This window comes from Pelodiscus sinensis, chromosome 8 (genome assembly GCF_049634645.1).
Source record: "Pelodiscus sinensis isolate JC-2024 chromosome 8, ASM4963464v1, whole genome shotgun sequence".
Lineage (NCBI taxonomy): Eukaryota > Metazoa > Chordata > Testudines > Trionychidae > Pelodiscus > Pelodiscus sinensis.
The window spans coordinates 39,897,478-39,916,724 of record NC_134718.1 but is presented as its reverse complement, the minus strand read 5'-3'; the positions used below and the strand labels follow the sequence as shown (position 1 = coordinate 39,916,724).

At 49.2% G+C, this 19,247-nt stretch overlaps 1 protein-coding gene across 2 annotated transcripts in view; it reads right to left on the bottom strand.

Moving 5' to 3' along the window:
• The window catches only part of KIF20B (kinesin family member 20B), a 110,619-nt gene that overhangs the window by 25,126 nt on the left and 66,246 nt on the right, over positions 1-19,247 (bottom strand). For both annotated transcript variants that reach the window (XM_075935117.1, XM_075935118.1), the window contains 3 exons: positions 15,134-15,259; positions 14,705-14,841; positions 2,561-2,716 (listed from right to left, as the gene is read on the bottom strand). In XM_075935117.1, coding sequence (XP_075791232.1) covers positions 2,561-2,716; positions 14,705-14,841; positions 15,134-15,259 — 419 coding nt within the window. The remainder of the gene's footprint in view (positions 1-2,560; positions 2,717-14,704; positions 14,842-15,133; positions 15,260-19,247) is intronic.

Below are 19,247 nucleotides of genomic sequence, written 5' to 3'. Positions count from 1 at the left end.
TGGCAGATTTCTGGCCAATGGAAGCTGCCTGTTTCAAGAACAGACAGCATGCAAAGCACCAATCCCCCCCTCCCCTCAGGCTCTAAGGCTGTGTCTAGACTAAATCCCTCTTTTGAGAGAGGGATGAAAATTAGACACTTCAGAATTGCAAATGAATCGGGGATTTAAATATCCTGCGCTTCTTTTGCATAATCGTGTCATGGCGCTCTTTCGAAAAAGCGCCATTTTGCAAGTAAAACTGCGGTCCAGACGTGGTTCTTTCGAAAACGGCAGGCTTTTTCGAAAGATCCTGTAAACCTCATTTTTTGAAGAGTACAGGATCTTTTGAAAAAGCCTGCCTTTTTCGGAAGAATCGCGTCTAGACCGTGGTTTTACTTTCGAAATGGCACTTTTATGCAAATGAAGCGCAGGATATTTAAATCCCCACTTCATTTGCAATTTCGAAGTGTCTAATTTTCATCCCTCTGTCAAAAGAAGGATGTAGTCTAGACACAGCCTTAGTCACCAACCCACATGGCCTTGTAGCCTGTGCAGGGGGCAGGCCATGCTCCTGAGAAACATGCTGGGCTGGAATCTCACTGCTAAGTCTCCCAGCCAGAGCCCTCTACCCCAAAAACCAAACCCTCTACTCCTACTCCATACCACCTCCCAGACCCTGCACTCCAATACGATGGCACAGCTCACAATCCTAAACTCCTGCACCTTAATCTCATGCCTCAAGTCACCTCTGCCTCCTTCACCCAAACTCAGTGGCCCCGACCCAAAAAAGGTTCCTCACTCCTGACATAAAGACAATGTTGAAACCGAAACAAAAAACAGGACTATGTAGCACTTTAAAGAGTGCTACATAGTCCTGTTTTTTGTTTCAGCTACACCAGACTAATACAGCTACATTTCTATCAATGTGGAAACCTTTTGTGTTGGACATAATGTTTTACTTTATTTAAAAATAAAGCCTGGCCAACAAGCCTGCAATTGGGGCCCAGCCCGCATCTGGCTGCAGTATCATAACACTCATACTCATACGCGCGCACACATCCCCACCCAAACTCTGAGCCCATCCTACACCTAAATCCCCCGCCCTGAGCCCCTCATGCCCCCACATCGCCAGACTCTTGCCATAACACTCCTGCACCATACAAACACCACAACCTTGTGTCCTGAGCCCATCATACACCCAAATCCCCTGCTCTTAGCCCCTCATACACCACAACCCAGATTCCTACATCCCCAACTCCCTGCCATAAGACTGACAGAAGACAGACTGAATGCTTGCATGAAGCTGGATTTGACCAGTTATGATGTAAACTTCAAAGAAATACGTGAAAAGATGCAGTAGCAGAAGTCCCATTACATAAAATCTGTGAGTACACCATTTCATTTATGGTATTATTAATCATTATGTCAATTAATAAAATTAAGCTGTATATTTTCAGTCATGCAAATGGGCATTCTTATACAATTCTTTGGTGACCACTAGTTCTGAAATTTGATGTAGTGTGACTCTCTGGTTTAAAAAGGTTGCTGACCCCTGCACTAGATCTCACTGATACAATGGGTTTCCCAGCACAGCTGTGAAAGAGGTATGGATGGAGAAAACAGTGACTTTCCCACCTCCCACCCGATTATCACAAACTACATTTTAACCTGAATTATAGATTTTACTACGATTTAGAGCTAAGACTTCTCCTCCAACTTTCCTCAGTCTTCCCTCTTGCCTCCACTATGTCTTTCTGATTTCAATCAGGATCTAATTGGTTTCCTAAAAAGGAGTTCTCCTCAGTCCTACTGAGGAAACAGCATGTTTTCTTAGTAAGGACTCTTTTGAGGACTTAATTCAGGCTACGTCTACACTACAAGTTCTCGGCAAAAAAAGCTAATGAGGAACTCATTTGCATTAGTCATGACCTCATTTGCATATTTTCTGCTGATCCGTTTTTGCACTAGGGGTTTTTGTGCAAAAACAAGCAGCGTGGACATTTTCTACTTGCGCAAAAATCTTTTTTGCAAAAAAAATCCTTTTTTGGAGCATAAGAATCTTATGGGGGGGAAAAAAAAGAAAAGAAAACATCCACACTGCTTGTTTTTGCACATAAACCCTTAGCGCAAAAATGGATCAGCAGAAAATATGCAAATGAGATTGCAACTCATGCTAATGACTTCCTCATTAGCATTTTTTTGCAGCAAAAGCTTGTAGTGTAGATGTAGCCTCAATGTCTAGGGCTTGGAATCTTTGTATTCCTTGTTCTCAGGTATGTGAGGAATCAATATAGCAGGAATTAACCAAGTCGTTTTCTGTTGCATATAATCTGTTTTTTTAGTAGTTATGGTAAGTGCATGATAAAAAAGACACAACCTGAGCACCTCCCATCCTGACTTTCCTATGAAACTACAAGAGAAAATTAAAGAACTGGGTCCTCTGAAGTTCCAAATATCGTCAACTCCAATTACTTACAATAAGAGTTAGAGTGCTCAGGAAATACTCGATCCAGACCTTTAATCTTCTTTAAAAACCTATTTCAAGCACTGTGAAAATTAGAGCTCATAGTCTATTACTTACCACTTCTATTTGTTGCTTTATGTGACGTCCTCTATCTTCGGCAAATTTTCTCATCTCTTTGTTTCGGTGATTCTCGGCTTCTTTTATTTGAGCTATGAGCCCCATTTTTTCTTCCAACCATTTCTTTCTATCTGTTTTACACTTTTCTTCCATTTCCTGTTTAAAGTAATAACTTTTTTTTTAAAAAAGTCAGATATAAATCTTTTTTTAGCTAGTGAGAAGGCTCTCCAAGGTTAGGTGGATGTTAAATTGCTGATTTTTTATGCTGTAGGGAGGGCTCACCCAATTACATATTTTACGACAAGACAGACAAACCTAATAACAAAACAAAGAAATATCAACCCATCAACTGGATACCATCATATTCCTGATATAAATGTTTCTCCTATAAAACCATTCCAAGATGGTTTTTCGATCTTCTGTGCTATTTTTTATAAATGAGAGAGTTTATATTTTGATCTATAGCAGTGCACATAACTTTGGTTAATCCTAGGTACCAAATCCATTTGTGCCAAAAATTATGCCAGCAGGAACACTTGTTCCTCTCCTCTCCTGACCCTATCCCTTGAATTTCCTGCTCTGCCACAGAGTGAATTGCCTGTGCATACTACTGCTCCCTATGGGCAGAAGGGAAAGAACATTACTTTGTGCAAGTAAAAAGGAAGCAACTGACAAGACTGACCCAGCAACACAGGAACCTACAGAAACCCAGGTCCACCAATCAATCAGTAAGTCACAGAATGTTGTTTCTCTTTTCTGACAGATATAATTTTCTTTTTAAAAAACCCTCCTGTTAACAACATATATTAAATAAAGATAGGTCATATTTGTTTCTATTATCTTCACCAACACCTTAGATATTGGCATAGAGAGTATGCTTATTAAGTTTGCAAATGATATCAACTTGGAAGGGGATGCAAGTGCTTTGATGGATAGGTTCATAATTCAAAATGATTTGGACAAACTGGGGAAATGGTCTGAAGTAAATAGAATTAAGTTTAATAAGACAAATGCAAAGTACTTCACTTAGGAAGGAACAATCAATTTCACACATAGAATGGAAGTGACTATCTAGAAAACAGTACTTCAGAAAAAGATCTAGGGGTCAGTGAATCACAAGTTAAATATGAGTCAACAGATTGAGAAGCATGAACAGGAGTGTTGTGAGCAAGACACAAGAGCCACGTCTACACTGGCCAGTCTTGCACAAGAACATCTGCAAATAAGGTGTGGCGATGAATATTGCCACGCCACATTTGCATACTTAATGAGCTGCCATTTTGCGCAAGGGTCTCTGCTATTTCTGGCACAAAAACCCCTACACAAAAATGGTGGCTTATTAAGTATGCAAATGAGACACGGCAATATTCATTGCCACACCTTATTTGCATATGTTCTTGCACAAGAGAGCGCAATGTAGACGTAGCTGAGAAGTAATTCTTTTATTCTACTCTGTACTGATTATGCCTCAATTGAAGTTGTGTGTCCAGTTCTGGGCATCACATTTCAGAAAAGTTGGAGAAATCAGACAGGGTCCCGAGAAGAGCAACAAAAATGATTAAAGGTCTAGGAAATGTGATCTATGAGGAGAGACCGAAAGAACTGAGTTAGTTTAGTTTGGAAAAAGAGATGACAAAGGGGACATGATAGCAGTTTTCATGTACCTAAAAGGGTGTCACAAGGAGAAAGAAAAATTGTTGTTCTTGACCTCTGATGATAGGACAAGAAGCAATGGGCTTAAACTGCAGCAAGGGAGGTTTAGGTTGGACATCAGGAAAAACTTCCTTTCTGTCAGAGTGAATAAATACTGGAATAAATTGTCTAGGGAGACTGTGGAATATATATCATTGGAGCGATTTAAGAGCAAGTTAGATAGACATCTATCAGGGAGGATCTAGATTGGAGTGGGTATTAATTATAGAAGGTTAATGCACGCAAAATGTCTAAAACCAGAGTTTTTGTTCCCAAATGTCTGCATGTGGCTTTGGGTAGAACACTGGGAGAAAAAAGTATCCCGATTCATATGAAACTGAAAGGTGACCTTCAGGAAGGCCAAGTGTCCCCAAAGCTGAACCAAGTCTTTACAGAACACTGCATCAAGAGGCTCACACATTATAGCCTTAAGCTCTCCTTGCAGAGGATATTGCCACAAACAATATGATCTTTCATGAGCGCTACAGAAAAGAGGTAGGGATATAAAATCCTGCTCAACCAGTTAACTGGTTAAATATTACATTTAGCCAGCTAACCAATTAAGCCCCTGGCCCTGGCCCACTCCCACAAAGAGCATGTGATAGGTGTTTCAGACGGGGGTCCCATTAGTTTGGAAAGAACCAGATTAAAGTCCCAGACTGGGACCAAGTACTGTGCTTGTGGGTAAAGCCCTTTAAGAATACATCCAACTATTGGATTGGTGTAGACTAATTGGCCGGCTTGGCATGCCTGGGTGAAAGGTGAAAAAGTCAGCAAAATTGACTTTTACTGATTATGCTTTAGTTGCAGGTGGTGGTCTAAAATAAAGAGTACTGTGTAGGAGATGCATGTTTCTGCAATGACCAAATTGTGAATCTCTTCCTTTTGGCTAGGTAGATGGTCCTAGTGGACAGTTTCCTACTGCCAAACAAGACTTCGCTAATTCAATCAGAGCAAGCCAGATCCATTGGGTTTAGCCATGGAGCTTTCGAGCCATGAGGTGGAGAATTGAAATTAGCATGCTGAAGAACCATCATTACTGCACAAGGTGAGTAACTTCTTCCCATTTCAGGGCTTCTTGAGCAAAGGAGCCAGCAGTGGAATCTTAAAAAAAAAAAAAATTAAAGCAGAGAGGACTCTTTCAGCAGTCCTTTCACAACAGCAAGTGGTCCATCCACCCAAACACTCAGAACATCATTTTCTGACTATTGGAAATTCTGCAGATAGATTTATTCATGACAAGATGCAACAGGAATTGTCTGCAGTTCTGCTCTTTCTTGAATAACAGCCCAGACTTGATTGTGGATGCATTCCTTCTTCTTCCCTAGAAGGACCTCCTTTATATATTTCCACCCATCAAACTCTCCCGTAAGGTGTTACTCAAGGTTCGGAGAGACAGTGTTGGTGATATTGATAGCACCAGCCTGGCCTCATCAGCTTCTGGAACTGTCGCTGGAAACTCCAATCACCCTACTATTGCTACCGGGAACTGTTCAAGGAGAGGGACAAACTTGGCGTAACTGTCAAAAGAAGAGGTTACTTACCTCGTAACTGTAGTTCTTCGAGATGTGTTGCTCATGTCCATTCTGATTAGGTGTACGCGTGCCACGTGCACAGATTCTGGAGCTTTTTTCCCTTAGCAGTATCCATAGGGCCAGCAGGGAGCCCCCTGGAATGGCGCTGGTATACCGGTGCATATATATCCCTGCTGGCCCCTTCACCCCCTCAGTTCCTTCTTGCCGGCTCCTTCCGACACGGGGAGGTGGGTGGGATGCAGAATGGACATGAGCAACACATCTCGAATAACTACAGTTACGAGGTAAGTAACCTCTTCTTCTTCGAGTGCTTGCTCATGTCCATTCTGATTAGGTGAGTCCCTAACCGTGTCCCCCCTCCGGAGGCAGGGTCGGAAGGTGACTAACTACTCTCTTATTATTATTCTGCAGAGCCCAGAACTGCCCTCCCGATAGCAGCATCCTCCCTGGCCAGTTGCGTGATAGCATAATGCTCTGCAAAAGTGTGCACTGATGTCCAGGTTGCTGCTCTGCAGATTTCCAAGATTGGCACGCAGGCCAGGAACGCCGCCGCCGTTGCCTGGGCTCTAGTGGAATGTGCTGTTATGCGCGGCCGTGGTCTACCCGCGCCCTCGTAGCACAGTCGAATGCAGGAAATAATCCATGAGGATATACGCTGAGCCGAGACTGGCTGCCTACACATCCTTTCTGCCACTGAAATAAACAATTGAGTTGACTTACGGAACTCTCGTGACCTGTCTATATAAAAAGCCAACGCCTTCCTAACGTCCAGGCAGTGCAGAGCCTGTTCCCTGGGCGACGCGTGTGGCTTGGGGGTAAAACTCTGGCAGGTAAATGTCCTGGGACATATGGAAGTGCGAGACAAACTTGGGAAGAAACCCCGGGTGTAGACGCAACCTCACCTTATCTTTAAAAAACACCGTGTAGGGTGGTTCTGAGGTGAGAGCCCTAAGCTCTGACACTCTCCTGGCCGAGGTAATGGCCACGAGGAAAGCTACCTTATAGGACAGGTGCATCAAAGAGCATGAGGCCAGAGGCTCGAATGGGGGCTTCATAAGGGCAATCAGGACCAGGTTAAGGTCCCAAGCCGGGACCGGAGGTCTCTCATATGGCATCATTCTGTCGATTCCCTTCAGAAATCTTTTAACCAAGGGATTGGCAAAGATAAACCTTTGGCCTCCCCCCCGGCGTGGAAAGCTGCTATGGCCGCCAGGTATACCCTTAGGGAGGCTGTGGCCAGGCCCTGTTTCTGCAGGTGGAGAAGGAATTCCAAGACAGTCGGAACCGCCCCTTCACCTGGAGAGAGCGTCCTGCCCTCCAGCCACGAAGTAAACCTCTTCCACTTAGCCTCGTAGAGGGCTTTCTGCTTTCTAGGAGGACCTCCTGGACTGCTCTGGAGCAGGCTCGCTCCGTCACTGAGAGCCACTGAGGAGCCACACTGCTAGGTGCAGAGATGGTAGGCTCGGGTGGAGTGCTACCCCAGCCTCGCAGCTCTGAGTGATTAGGTCTGGCACTAGGGGTAGCCTGAGCAGGCCCTCCGCAGTCAGATCCAGCAGGGTGGTGAACCAGTACTGCCGAGGCCATACTGGCGCTATCAGGATGATCCGGGCCCTGAACCTTTGTACTCTGAGGAGTGTATCGTGGATCAGAGGGAACAGGGGGGGAAGGCATAGAGTAGGCCCCTGGGCCAGCTGACCTGCAGTGCATCGCCCAGACCGTGCCCCATGTACGAGCAAAACTCCCTGCACTTGGCATTGCTCAGAGTTGCAAACAAGTCCAGGCGGGGAAACCCCCACCTTTGGAAGACCCCGTGAAGTACATCCCACCTTAGCACCCACTCGTGTGCCTGGATCGAACGGCTGAGCCTGTCCGCTAGCCCGTTCCTGGTTCCCGGAAGGTGAGATGCCTCCAGGTAAATACCGTGGGCTATACACAGTTCCCATAGATCTAGGGCTTCCCGGCACAGGGGAGAGGAACGCGCCCCACCCTGCTTGTTGATATAAAACATGGCCGTAGTGTTGTCTGTCAGCACTGCCACCACTCTGTTCTGTAAGTGGGGAAGGAACGCCCTGCAGGCCAACCTGACTGCCCGCAGCTCCTTGATATTTATATGGAGGTGAACCTCCTCTGTTGACCACATACCTTGCGTCCTGAGGTTGCCTAGGTGAGCACCCCATCCTGCGTCCGAAGCGTCCGTGACCAGCTGCACTGACGGGGACGGTTTGGTGAATCGGACCCCCACACACACCGTGCCCTCGTCCTTCCACCAGTCCAGCGAACGAAGAATGTCCTGGGGGACAGTCACTACCGCATCTAGCGGAGACCTCAAGGGGTTGTGCGCTACCTTGAGCCACCCCTGCAATGGGCGCATGCGCAGCCTGGCGTGTTGGACCACGTAAGTGCACGCCGCCATGTGGCCTAGGAGCCTCATACAGGTCCTCGCCGTCGTAGTTGGGAACTCCTGCAGCCCCACTACCAGCAAGCGAATAGCCATGAATCTGTCTCTCGGTAGGGACGCCTTGCCCAAAGGCGAGTCCAGATGGGCCCCCACAAAGTCTATGACTTGCATGGGATCTAGCAATGATTTGGCCTCGTTTATGAGGAGGCCGAGGCTCTCGAACAAAACCCTGGCCCTTGAGACATGATCCAACACCTGTTCTCGAGACTTGCCCCTTATGAGCCAATCGTCCAGATATGGAAACACTTGGATTCTGTGTCGCCGCAGAAACGCGGCTACCACCGTCATACATTTGGTAAAGACTCTTGGGGCTGTACACAGTCCAAACGGGAGGACCGTGAACTGAAAGTGGTCCTGTCCCACCGTGAACCGTAGGAATTTTCTGTGACTTGGAAAAATTGAAATGTGGAAGTACGCATCCTTCAAATCGAGAGCAGCGTACCAGTCCCCCTTTCTGAGCGATGGGATGATGCAGGCTAGCGTCACCATCCTGAACTTTGCCTTCCTTATAAAGGTGTTCAGGTTTCGGAGGTCTAGTATGGGACGCATACCCCCTTTCGCCTTGGGTACTAGGAAGTAGCGGGAGTAGAAACCCTTTCCCCTTACGTCTGGGGGCACTCTTTCTATGGCCCCTAGCGCCAACAGGTTGGACACCTCCTGCCGAAGGAGTGTCTCGTGAGAAGGGTCCCTGAAAAGGGAAGGGGAAGGAGGGTGGGAGGCAGGGTAGGAAAGGAAGGGGATAGTATAACCCTGCTTCACCAGGTCTAGGACCCAACGGTCCGACGTGATCTTTAACCATTCCTGGTAAAAGAGGGAAAGACAGTCCCCGAAGGGTGGACAGGTAGGTGCTACTGGTACTCTGCTCTCTGGTGTACCTTCAAAATGATGGCTTAGTTTGGTGACCGGGTGACTGGCCTGAGCCTCTCAGAGTCTGACCGAGGGCCCCTACGCCTGCCTCTGAAGAGGTCAGGGCGGCTATTGTTACGGCCCCTCCTGCGACCCCTATCATTGTTTTGCCCCCTTCTAGGGTAGGGTCTAGTCTGGAAGGAGCGCTTCTGAGGCGCCGGGGTATGTATCCCTAGCGACTTCAGGGTCGCTCTTGAGTCCTTCAAACTATGAAGCTTGGAATCAGTCTGCTCTGAGAATAAGGCCGGCCCCTCAAAAGGCAGGTCCTGAATGGTGGTCTGCACGTTGGGTGGGATGCCAGACACCTGCAGCCACGCACTACGCCTCATAACAACCCCTGTGGCCATAGTGCGGGCTGCCGAATCGGCCGCGTCCAGGGCCGCCTGGAGAGAGGTACGTGCCACTGCTCGTCCCTCGTCCATCAGGGCCCCGAATTCCTGGCGGGATTCAGGAGGAAGCTGGCTGGCAAATTTCTGCATAGAGGCCCATGTGTTAAAGGCATAACGCCCCAGCATTAGTTGCTGGTTAGCTATACGTAGCTGGAGGCCCCCCGTGGCGTAGGCCTTCCGGCCAAGTAAGTCCAATCTCCTGGGCTCCTTCGGAGTAGGACCTGGAGGCCCTTGGTGCTCCTTCTGCCCTGCGGCTTGGACCACTATGGATCCTGGAGCCGGGTGGTTAAAAAGATGCTTGTCCCCCGCCTGGGGTACGTAGTACCTTCTCTCGACCCCCTTCTGGGTCAGTGCGATAGAAGCCTGCGTCTGCCACAGAGTTTTGGACAGTTTGTCCACCGTTTTATTCAGTGGGAGCGCCACTTGACCAGGGCCCGCTGCCTCTATGATGTCCACCATAGGATCTAGGTCCTCGTGAACCTCCTCGTGCTGGACCGTAAGATTGACCGCCAGTCTTTGGAGCAACTCCTGGTGCGCCCTGGAGTCCATCGACGGGGGCTGGGGCGCGGGGTCAGCCAGGGCCTCATCTGGTGAAGATGACGAGAACTCCCTCGAGGGGACCGCCTCCTCCTTGCCGAACTGTGCCCCTGGTTCCCCCTGGGCAGAGATGTCCATATAGGTTGAGCCCGGCTGGGGCATAGCCCCCTGCTCCTGACCAATAGCCAGGGGTCTTGGCATTGCCGCTATAGACAAGCTGTCTCCAGGTGGGGGGGCTGGCAAAGGGGTGGCAGATGGGGTGCTGCTCCTTCAGGACAACCCTGCCGCCGGCCCCGTAGGGGGAGGCCCCTGGGCCTGGTGGTATGCCCAGGGCGTCCAGAATGCCCACTGAGGTTGCCCCTGCCGCTGCTGCTGGTCCACCGGCTCCCGGTGAGAGGATCTGACCGATGAGCGAGACCTATGACAGGGCCGTGACCTGTATGATGACCTGGCCGATGCCACCGATTCGGCCTCAGACTCCGAAGAGTACTCTGATGCTGACCAGGGAGGGGCCGATGAAGCCTGCACCTTTCGCTGCGCTGCCATGGCCGATGGCTTGCCCCTGTGCACTGCATGCGGTGCCGGTGGGGGCATAAGTGGAGGTCCTTGCTGTAGCGGTACCGTGCCCAGCTGCATCTGATAGGCCGGTAAATAACCCTCCGGTGCCGTCGTGTGCAGCGGCACCGCGCCCTGCTGCTGGGTTGGCGCTCCCAAGGTGTGAGCAGGGATTGGAGCCAGGCAAGGCATCAGCGTCGGTGCCGTGCGGGGCGCCTGCTGTGGCACCGCAGATGGCGCATAGTACGGTGCGGGGCCCTGCACCGCCCAGGGGGCCGTCTGCGGCACCGGACCCTGCACCGGTGTCGGTGCCGTTGGCGCCGCAAGCGCACTCGCTCCCAGTGCCGTCGGGAAGGGGCCCGGGGTCGGTGCCGGCGTTCGTCCCGGCTCTGGTGCCGGTGTTCTTCCTGGCACCGGGAAAAACTGCTGCTGGGCCGAGGCCTGCCCTTCGCCCAGAGGGTCCCACGACCCGGCCATAGCCTGCTGGGGGGCACTTAAGGCCGGTGCCGGCGTGGTCCGCTCCTGCGGCACCGGGCCCTCTCCTTCATCCACAGCCATGTGAATGAGGTCCCGGGCCACCTCAAAAGTCTTTGGGGTGGAGGGCCGACGGACCTCTCCTAGCCCCACGGGCTGCCCCGGGCTCTTGCCCTTGTCCGGGCTGCGCCTCTTTCTGGAGGACTTAGAAGAAAGGTGCCTCTCCTTAGGGCGTACCTTCTGGGCACTCCTCTTTGCCGAGCATCCCCTCGAGCTCTTGGAGGCCCTCGGCACCGGGGACTGCGATCTGTGTCTCAGTGCCTTGTTGTCCGACGGGGGTGCCGCCGACGGTGTGCTGCGGGCAGAGTGAGGCCGCTCCTCGCTCTGAGGCTGCAGTGCCGACTCCATTAGCAGGAGTTTCAGCCGGGAGTCCCTCTCCTTCTTGGTCCGGGGCTTAAAGCTCTTACAGATAGAGCAGCTTTCAGCTCGATGGGCCTCACCCAGACACTTTAGGCAGTCGGAGTGGGGATCTCCGCAGGGCATAGGTTTGGAGCAGGAAGCACAGGGTTTAAAGCCCTGGGGCCCTGGCATGCCCTCCCCTCGCGGGAGGGTTCCACTGCTCCCCTATCTAACTAAATATTTACAACACTTAACTACTTAACTAGATAAAAACTTCAACTAGAACTATAATACAACAGATAAGAAATAAGCTGCTAAGAGATAGACTATCAGCCTGAAGCATGCTCCAGCTACCGTCACAGGCAGTAAGAAGGAACTGAGGGGGTGAAGGGGCCAGCAGGGATATATATGCACCGGTATACCGGCGCTACTCCAAGGGGCTCCCTGCTGGCCCTATGGATACTGCTAAGGGAAAAAAGCTCCGGAATCCATGCACGCGGCGCGCGTACACCTAATCAGAATGGACATGAGCAAGCACTCGAAGAAGAACTATGATTGGCCAGAAAGGCCGAATAGTTCGCCATGCAGAGTGACTGTGGCAAAAGAATATACCTTTCTGCCTAACAAGTCAAGCTTCTTAACGTCCTTGTCTCCAGCTGAGTTTTTATATTGAGGTGCCTTAGCTCTTTGCTGTGCCGCATCCAATACAAGGGAGTTTGGTTGGGGGCTATCTATCTCCAATATCGCCTCATCTAGTGGGAGGGCAATTTTTGACGAGTGGGATGGATGCAGGTTCCTCAACAGGTGATGTTGTTTCTGCTAGACCTCTCCCAATTAGACTCTCTGGCTCTCGGCAACCCTTTTAAAAAGCTCTTGGAAGTCCTTTAGTTCATCAGTTGGTGAGGTATCTCCCTGGAATACAGCATCATCAGGGGAAGATGAGGCTACATCTGCCGGGGACTGGTGGTGAGTGTCCTCCATATCTAAGAGATGGGTGCTCTCCGCTACTATGTTCTGGGTCACCACTGGTTGGTCACCAGAAGGCTTAGGTGATCTGTCCATGCGTGGAGAAGCGGACCTGCTCTTATGTGGTGCATCAGATGAAGGAGCCAGTGACAGTGATATGACTCTCGAATGGGCAGGTGAGTGTAGTGAATGCTCTCTCAGAGTATAGTGCCTGTGCCAGTGGTCGTCATGGTATGGCGAATACACTTAATCACCTCTGTAGTGTTGTCTGTAGTGAGAGGTCCTGAATAGGAGGGAGATCTTGGTGATCTGGAGTGTCCTCTTGAATATGAGGTGATGGAGAGTTATAGCAATGATAGTAATGACGTCTCTGATGAGGCGACATACTGGGTGCACGGTATTGTGAGCCAGAGATGCGGTTGGTTGAACAATATGAACGTACCGGTGGAAATGGTGGTTCAGGAGAGAAGGGTTCTGCTTCAGGGCTTGGAGATGGAGAAGGAAGTCTGTGCGCCTTCTTCCTCACCCTATCCGGTGCCATATCCTGTCATGTTGGTGATGTGGATGGCGTCGCCGATTGAGCAGTGGTCGAAGCACTCGGTACCAACGTACTCAGCACCGGAGGTGGAGTCAGTGCCGGGGGCGGAGTTGGTGCCGGCGGGCTGGGTGCTGATGTAATCGGTGCCGGGGCTCTCAGTGCCGTAATGCCTGGCAGGGAGGTCACTGGTGCTAACCGACTCAGTACTGAGGATGTCAGTGCAGACGGCGCCGTCGAAGTCGACTTAGGGCGAGGTGCAGTACGCTCTGCAGGGCTAGGTGCCGAAGCACTACGCACTTGCTTCTCTTCTCCGGTCTATAGGTCACCGTAACTTCTGAGGTGCCCGGCTTATCACCTGTACTCACTCTGGTCGGTGGCAAGGAGTGAGACTGGGAAGGAGCCTTCTTTTTATGTACCATCTTAGATAAAGTGTGGCGAGGCGACTCCGGTGGGTGGTCTGACTGCGGCCCGAGGGCTTTGTCAAAAAGCAACAGTTTGAACCGCATTTCACGGTCTCTACGTGCCCTAGCAGTCAGCTTTGAACAATGGGAGCACTTGTGTGGAATGTGCCCCTCTCTGAGGCATCTTATGTAAGATGAGTGTCCGTCTGAAGCGGGCATGGACTCCCTGCATGCCACACAGTTCTTGAAGCCTGGGGAGCCAGGCATTTCGATAAACTGTCTAAGACTAAAAACTATAATTTTTTTTTTTTAAACACGCTAACAATAACTAACAGGATGATAACTATTTACAAATGTTTTAATTCTGTCCTCTCGGATTCTGTGAGGAACAACGTGAGAGGGAGATGTTTCTCAGTCTGCACCCAAAGACTGTTAGGAGGAACTGGCAGGGCCGGACCGCGTGACTGGAAATGGTGCGAGAAGCTGCAAGATGGCCACCGCACATGCACAGTCTGGCAAACAACAGCTAGAAGATCTCCGGCGCCAGGATGAGCCTGACACCCACAGTGGAGCACCCACAGGGACACTACCCGAAGAAGAACTTCTAGTTTTGCAGACAAGCCCAGGCCAATTTACAGCTTTGCAAGGTCATACTGCCTGATCTTCCGCAATCTCCCTTCCCAGAGAGCTGCCTGCTGCTAAAAAACCACCCTTACCCAAGGCTTCAAACATAGGTCATCATCGTAAGGAAGTGGAGGTTAAGGGTCAGAAGACAAAAAAATTCATTATCATAAGAGATTCTAATCTGATGGACTAAGCATGGGACAGAGCAGAGGTTTGGCATAGACACCTTCCACAGCATTAAGCCTTTTTGGACTTGCATCCCTTTTAGTTACTGTGAACACTTCATATATCAAGTGTTAAAAGGATAGATTTTGCATGTTCTAAATAACTGTGGTTATTCGAAAAATTATGAATTGGAGAACTAATGGAAGAAAATAGCAGGTTGAAAAATATAGAAAGTTTTCAAATGAGGTTTAGCCAGAGCCCAAAAAGAAACTAACTTTTGTGGAAAAAGGATAAGGATTGGTTAGACATGTCACATTTGCTGCACAGTCGTTAATTATGCAACGTTACTTTACCTTTCAGAAGGAAGTCCTTTACAAGTGTGACACAGTTAGCATGTGTACTTTTATAGCATTCCCTACTTCTTTGGTTTAAAAAGAGGTGATGTAGCTGCTTGCCTGCTTTAAATTGAATGCTCTATTATTAAAACTAAGTCACCAAAATTTACCTTAAGTCTTTCTTGCAGACTTATTAGTTCTCCATTGACTGCATCTAGGTCTTTGTCTTCATGTTTGTTTATTTTTTGTAGCAACTCACTATTACTCTTCTCCAGCTCTATATATTTCTGCTTCCATTTTTCTAATTCTAGAAATTACACAAGAACAAGAAATAACACGATTTGCATCAATTACAAACTTCTTACCACATTAGCCCTCCTCTTCTAGTACAGTCCCTCAGTCACAACTACTGAGAGAGCAAAGATATAGCAGAAATGCCACCAGTAGGCCAAATCCTGTAGTCCCTAAGTAAAAACTCCATTATTGTTTTGGATTTGGTGTCATACAATAGTTACAAAACTCAGTGATAAAAATGGAGAATCATTCCTAAACATTTAAAAAGTATGTTTTTGCTTCTACTCTAATGTTAGGTAGTTTACCAGAAATTAATCTCTCAGTCTCTTCTAATTTGGCCTCTAGCACTTGATCTTGTTCCAGTTGGGTCTGTTCCTGTTCCTCTAACGTCAGTCGCATGTCTTCAATTATTTTTTCTTTTGCATGCAGATCTGAAGATTTAAAAACAGATTTTAAAAAGGAGGCTTTGTTTTCTCCCCAGCATTCCACCCCAATTTAGCATGCCCATTAAAAGCTTTGGATCCGAAGCTCTGTCAAAGTACAAGAACAAACTTAAGATCTGATGGTCTGAGTTGTCAAACTTGGGTATCACCAATCATGAGAGGAACAAAAATTATAAACCAATGCATTAGTAGCAAAAGGTTTATCCCAACAGGATTTTTGGAGGAAGAGCATTTACTCATTTAAAAGTTTCCCCGTGAGAGTCTTTTTCCAATACTATAAGAGAGGGTAACAACTGTTCAACTGAAGTATGCTCATAGAGTTTGCAACATGTAACTATCATTAACAAAGCAGCATTTTAATGTGAGATGTAATTAAAATTATAGTTCACACCTTCTCAGACTTTTAAAACAGGTGGGTTTACAATTCCCACACAATACTTTTTAATTTTATTTTTGGAGAGACAGTTGAGAATTTATAGCCTTTTCATCAATTTCTGTCTAAATAGGAAAGCTGAAACAGGCTAAACAAAAAGAAAGGTTACTTACCTCGTAACTGTGATTCTTTGAGATGTGTTGGTCATGTCCATTCCAATATAGGTGTGTTCATGCGCCGTCTGAGACTTTTCCCTCAGCAGTACCCTTAGGGTTACTAGAGAGCCCCCGGAGTGGCACAGATATATTGGCCCATATATACCCCTGGTGGTCCCCTCACCCAATCTATTCCTTCTTACCGGCATATTCCGAATAAAGGGTGGCGGGAGGGGATTTGGAATGGACATGAGCAACACATCTTGAAGAATCACAGTTATGAGGTAAGTAACCATTCTTTCTTCGAGTGATTGCTCATGTGCATTCCAATATAGGTGACTCCAAAGCAGAACATAACTAAGTGGAGGGCTGGATGTCGAAACCAAGGAGGAGTTAAGGACTGCCCTACTTAGGGCAGCATCCTCTCTGGCCTAATATGACAGGGCATAGTGGTTGGCAAACGTGTGGACCAAGGACCATGTGGCAGCCCTACAGATGTCCAGGATGGAAACCTGTGCTGAGAACGCAATGGAAGCTGCCACAGCTCTCGTCAAGTGTGCTCTAAGGGTTGGGGCTGAAATGCCCGTTATGGAGTAGCACTCCCTGATACAGGCAGTTATCCATGAAGCGATCCGCTGAGTGGATACAGGTTGGCCTCTCATGCATTCCGCAATAGCTACAAAAAGTTGCGGTGATTTTCGGAACAGTTTGGTCCTGTCTAAATAAAAGGCTAGCTCCCTACGGACGTCTAATGTGTGTAAAGCTTGCTCTTTCCCTGATACATACGGTTTTGGGTAAAAAGCTGGTAGAAAATATCCTGGGAAGTTTGGAATGCAGAAATGACCTTCAGCAGAAAGACTGAGTGAGTGCAGAGCCGAACCTTGTCCTTAAAAAATACTGTGTAGGGGGGATCTGATGTCAGTGCCCTAAGCTCAGACACCCACCTCACGGATGTGATAGCAACTAGGAGGGATACCTTATATCATAGGTGAAGGAGGAAGTACATGGCTAGTGGTTCGAATGGGGGCCCCATAAGTTTGGCTAGCACCAAGTTTAGGTCCCACTGGAGAACAGGTTGCCAGACATGAGGATAGAACCTATCCATGCCTTTTAGGAACCTGTTGACAATTGGGTTGGCAAATACCATTTTCCCCCTTCTCCTGGGTGGGAGGCCGAGATGGCCGCTAGGTGGACCTTAATGGACAAGAAAGAGAGATGCTGGAGCCTAAGGTCCAGCAGGTAATCCAGAATCAGGGGGACTGGTGCCCACTTCAGGTGCACCCCCTTTTGAGAAGCTCAACAGCAAAACCGCTTCCACTTAGCAAGGTACGTGGTTCTAGTGGAAGGGTTTCTGCTACCCAGAAGGACTTTTTGAACTCATTGGGAGCACTGGAGCTCCTCCGTCATTAACCATGGAGCTTCCACGCTGTTAAGTGGAGGGACCATAGGTCTCGATGATAAAGCGTGCCCAAGTCCTGGGATATCAGGTCCGGGACTAGCGGGAGGGTTATGGGCCTCTCACATGAGAGGTTGAGGAGGAGTGAAAACCAGTGTTGCCTGGGCCATGCTGGGGTGATTAGAATTAATGATGCCCTGGACTCCTGCACTTTCAACAGGACCCTGTGAACTAGTGGGAAGGGCGAGAAGACGTGCAGCAGGCCTTGCGGCCAGTGGAGGAGGAGAGTGCCCCCTAGGGAACCCCGTCCCTGTCCCATGAGGGAGCAGTAGTGGGGACACTTCGTGTTCTGCCCTGTGATGAACTCCCCACATGCGGAAGATGGATTGGGCAACGTCCCAATGCAGGGACTACTCGTGGCTTGCAAACGATCTGCTCAGTCTGTCCACCAGGACGTTTTGTGAGCCCGGGATATAGGAGGCCATTGGGTGGATATCTGCCCCGATCAGCTCCCATAGGCTGATCGCCACAGATCACAGGCGACGTGAACGAGCCCCGCCCTGCTTGTTTATATACGCCACCACTGTCGCGTTATCTGACAGGATGAGGACAGGCTTGCCCCTCAAGTGGGGAAGGAAAACCGCACAAGCCAGTCGGACCTCCCTGAGTTCCCTGACATTGATATGCAGGGAGGTTTCATGGGGGGGGACCATGTACCTTGAGTGTGCAGCTCTCCCAGGTGGGCTCCCTAACCCATGTCCACATGTCTGTGACCAGTCGGATGGATGGGACTGGCCAGGAGAATGGGACCCCTGTGCAGATTTCCGCTCGATGGGTCCACCACTCCAGCGCAAGGAGGACAGGTGTGGGAATGGTTAACGCTCTGTCCCAGGAGTGGACAGCCGGGTTGTGGACTCGCAATAGCCACGTCTGTAGTGGGTGCATGAGTAGCCTGGTGTGTTGCACTACATAAGTGCAGACAGCCATGAGGCCCAACAAACACATGCAAGCCCAGGCGGTGGTCACTGAAAAGTTCGGGAGTGACTTGATCGCCAACTGTAGTGTGAGAAAACGGGAGCGGGGTAGAGAAGCTCTCTGAGACTGGGAATCCAGGGTAGCACCCACAAATACTATTGTCTGAGTAGGAGTGGATTTGTCCAGGTTTAAAAGAAGACCTGGTTCTTGAGAAAGTTTGCCAACTGGGTTTCCGACTCCACTCGGAGGAGCCAATCATCCAAATAAGGGAACACTTGGACTCTCCTTTTTCTGAGCTCAGTGGCCATTACCACCATACATTTGGTGAAGACCCGGGGAGCCGTAGAAGTACCAAAGGGAAGGGCTGTGAAATGGTAGCTGTCCTGGCCCACAGTGAATCGCAGAAACCTTCGGTGGAAGGGGGCGATTGAAACATGAAAATAAGTGTCTTTTAAGTAGAGAGCAGTGTACCAGTCTCCAGGAGCTAGGGAAGGAATGATGGATGCCAGAGTCACCATTTTGAATTTTGTCTTGACAATGAAGAGATTTAGAGCACCCAATCCTGGGCCTCAGAAAAGGCCCCCTTTTGCTTTTGGGACCAGAAAGTAGCAGGAATAAAAACCCGTTTTGAAATTCGGGGGGGAAGGAGGGGTGGGGGGCAAACTCATTCCACTGCCCCCAAGGTGAGAAGATGGCGAGCCTCCTCCTGTAACAGAGGCTCGTGAGAGGAGTCCCTAAAAAAGGGACAGGGTAGGGGGTTGGAAAGGAGGGGGCGAGTGGAAAAGGATTACATAACCCGTTTCCACTATCTCCAGAACCCATCGGGATAAACAGTCCCAGAAGGGTAACGGGGAGACTGGCAAGGAGTCTTCGGGGGTCCCGTCAAAACACCTGTTGAGACCCAGGGGGCTTATTGGGGGGGCCCTGGTTAGAATCCAGGGCTAGGTGAGGGCGGTGCCTATTCTTCCGGCCATTATTACCCCTGCCCCTACGTCGGGTAAAGTCGGGACATGGTCCCTGTGGAGGCAGTCTAGGAACATTCCTGTTGATACATGACCGCCTCTGGGTGGCAGGTGT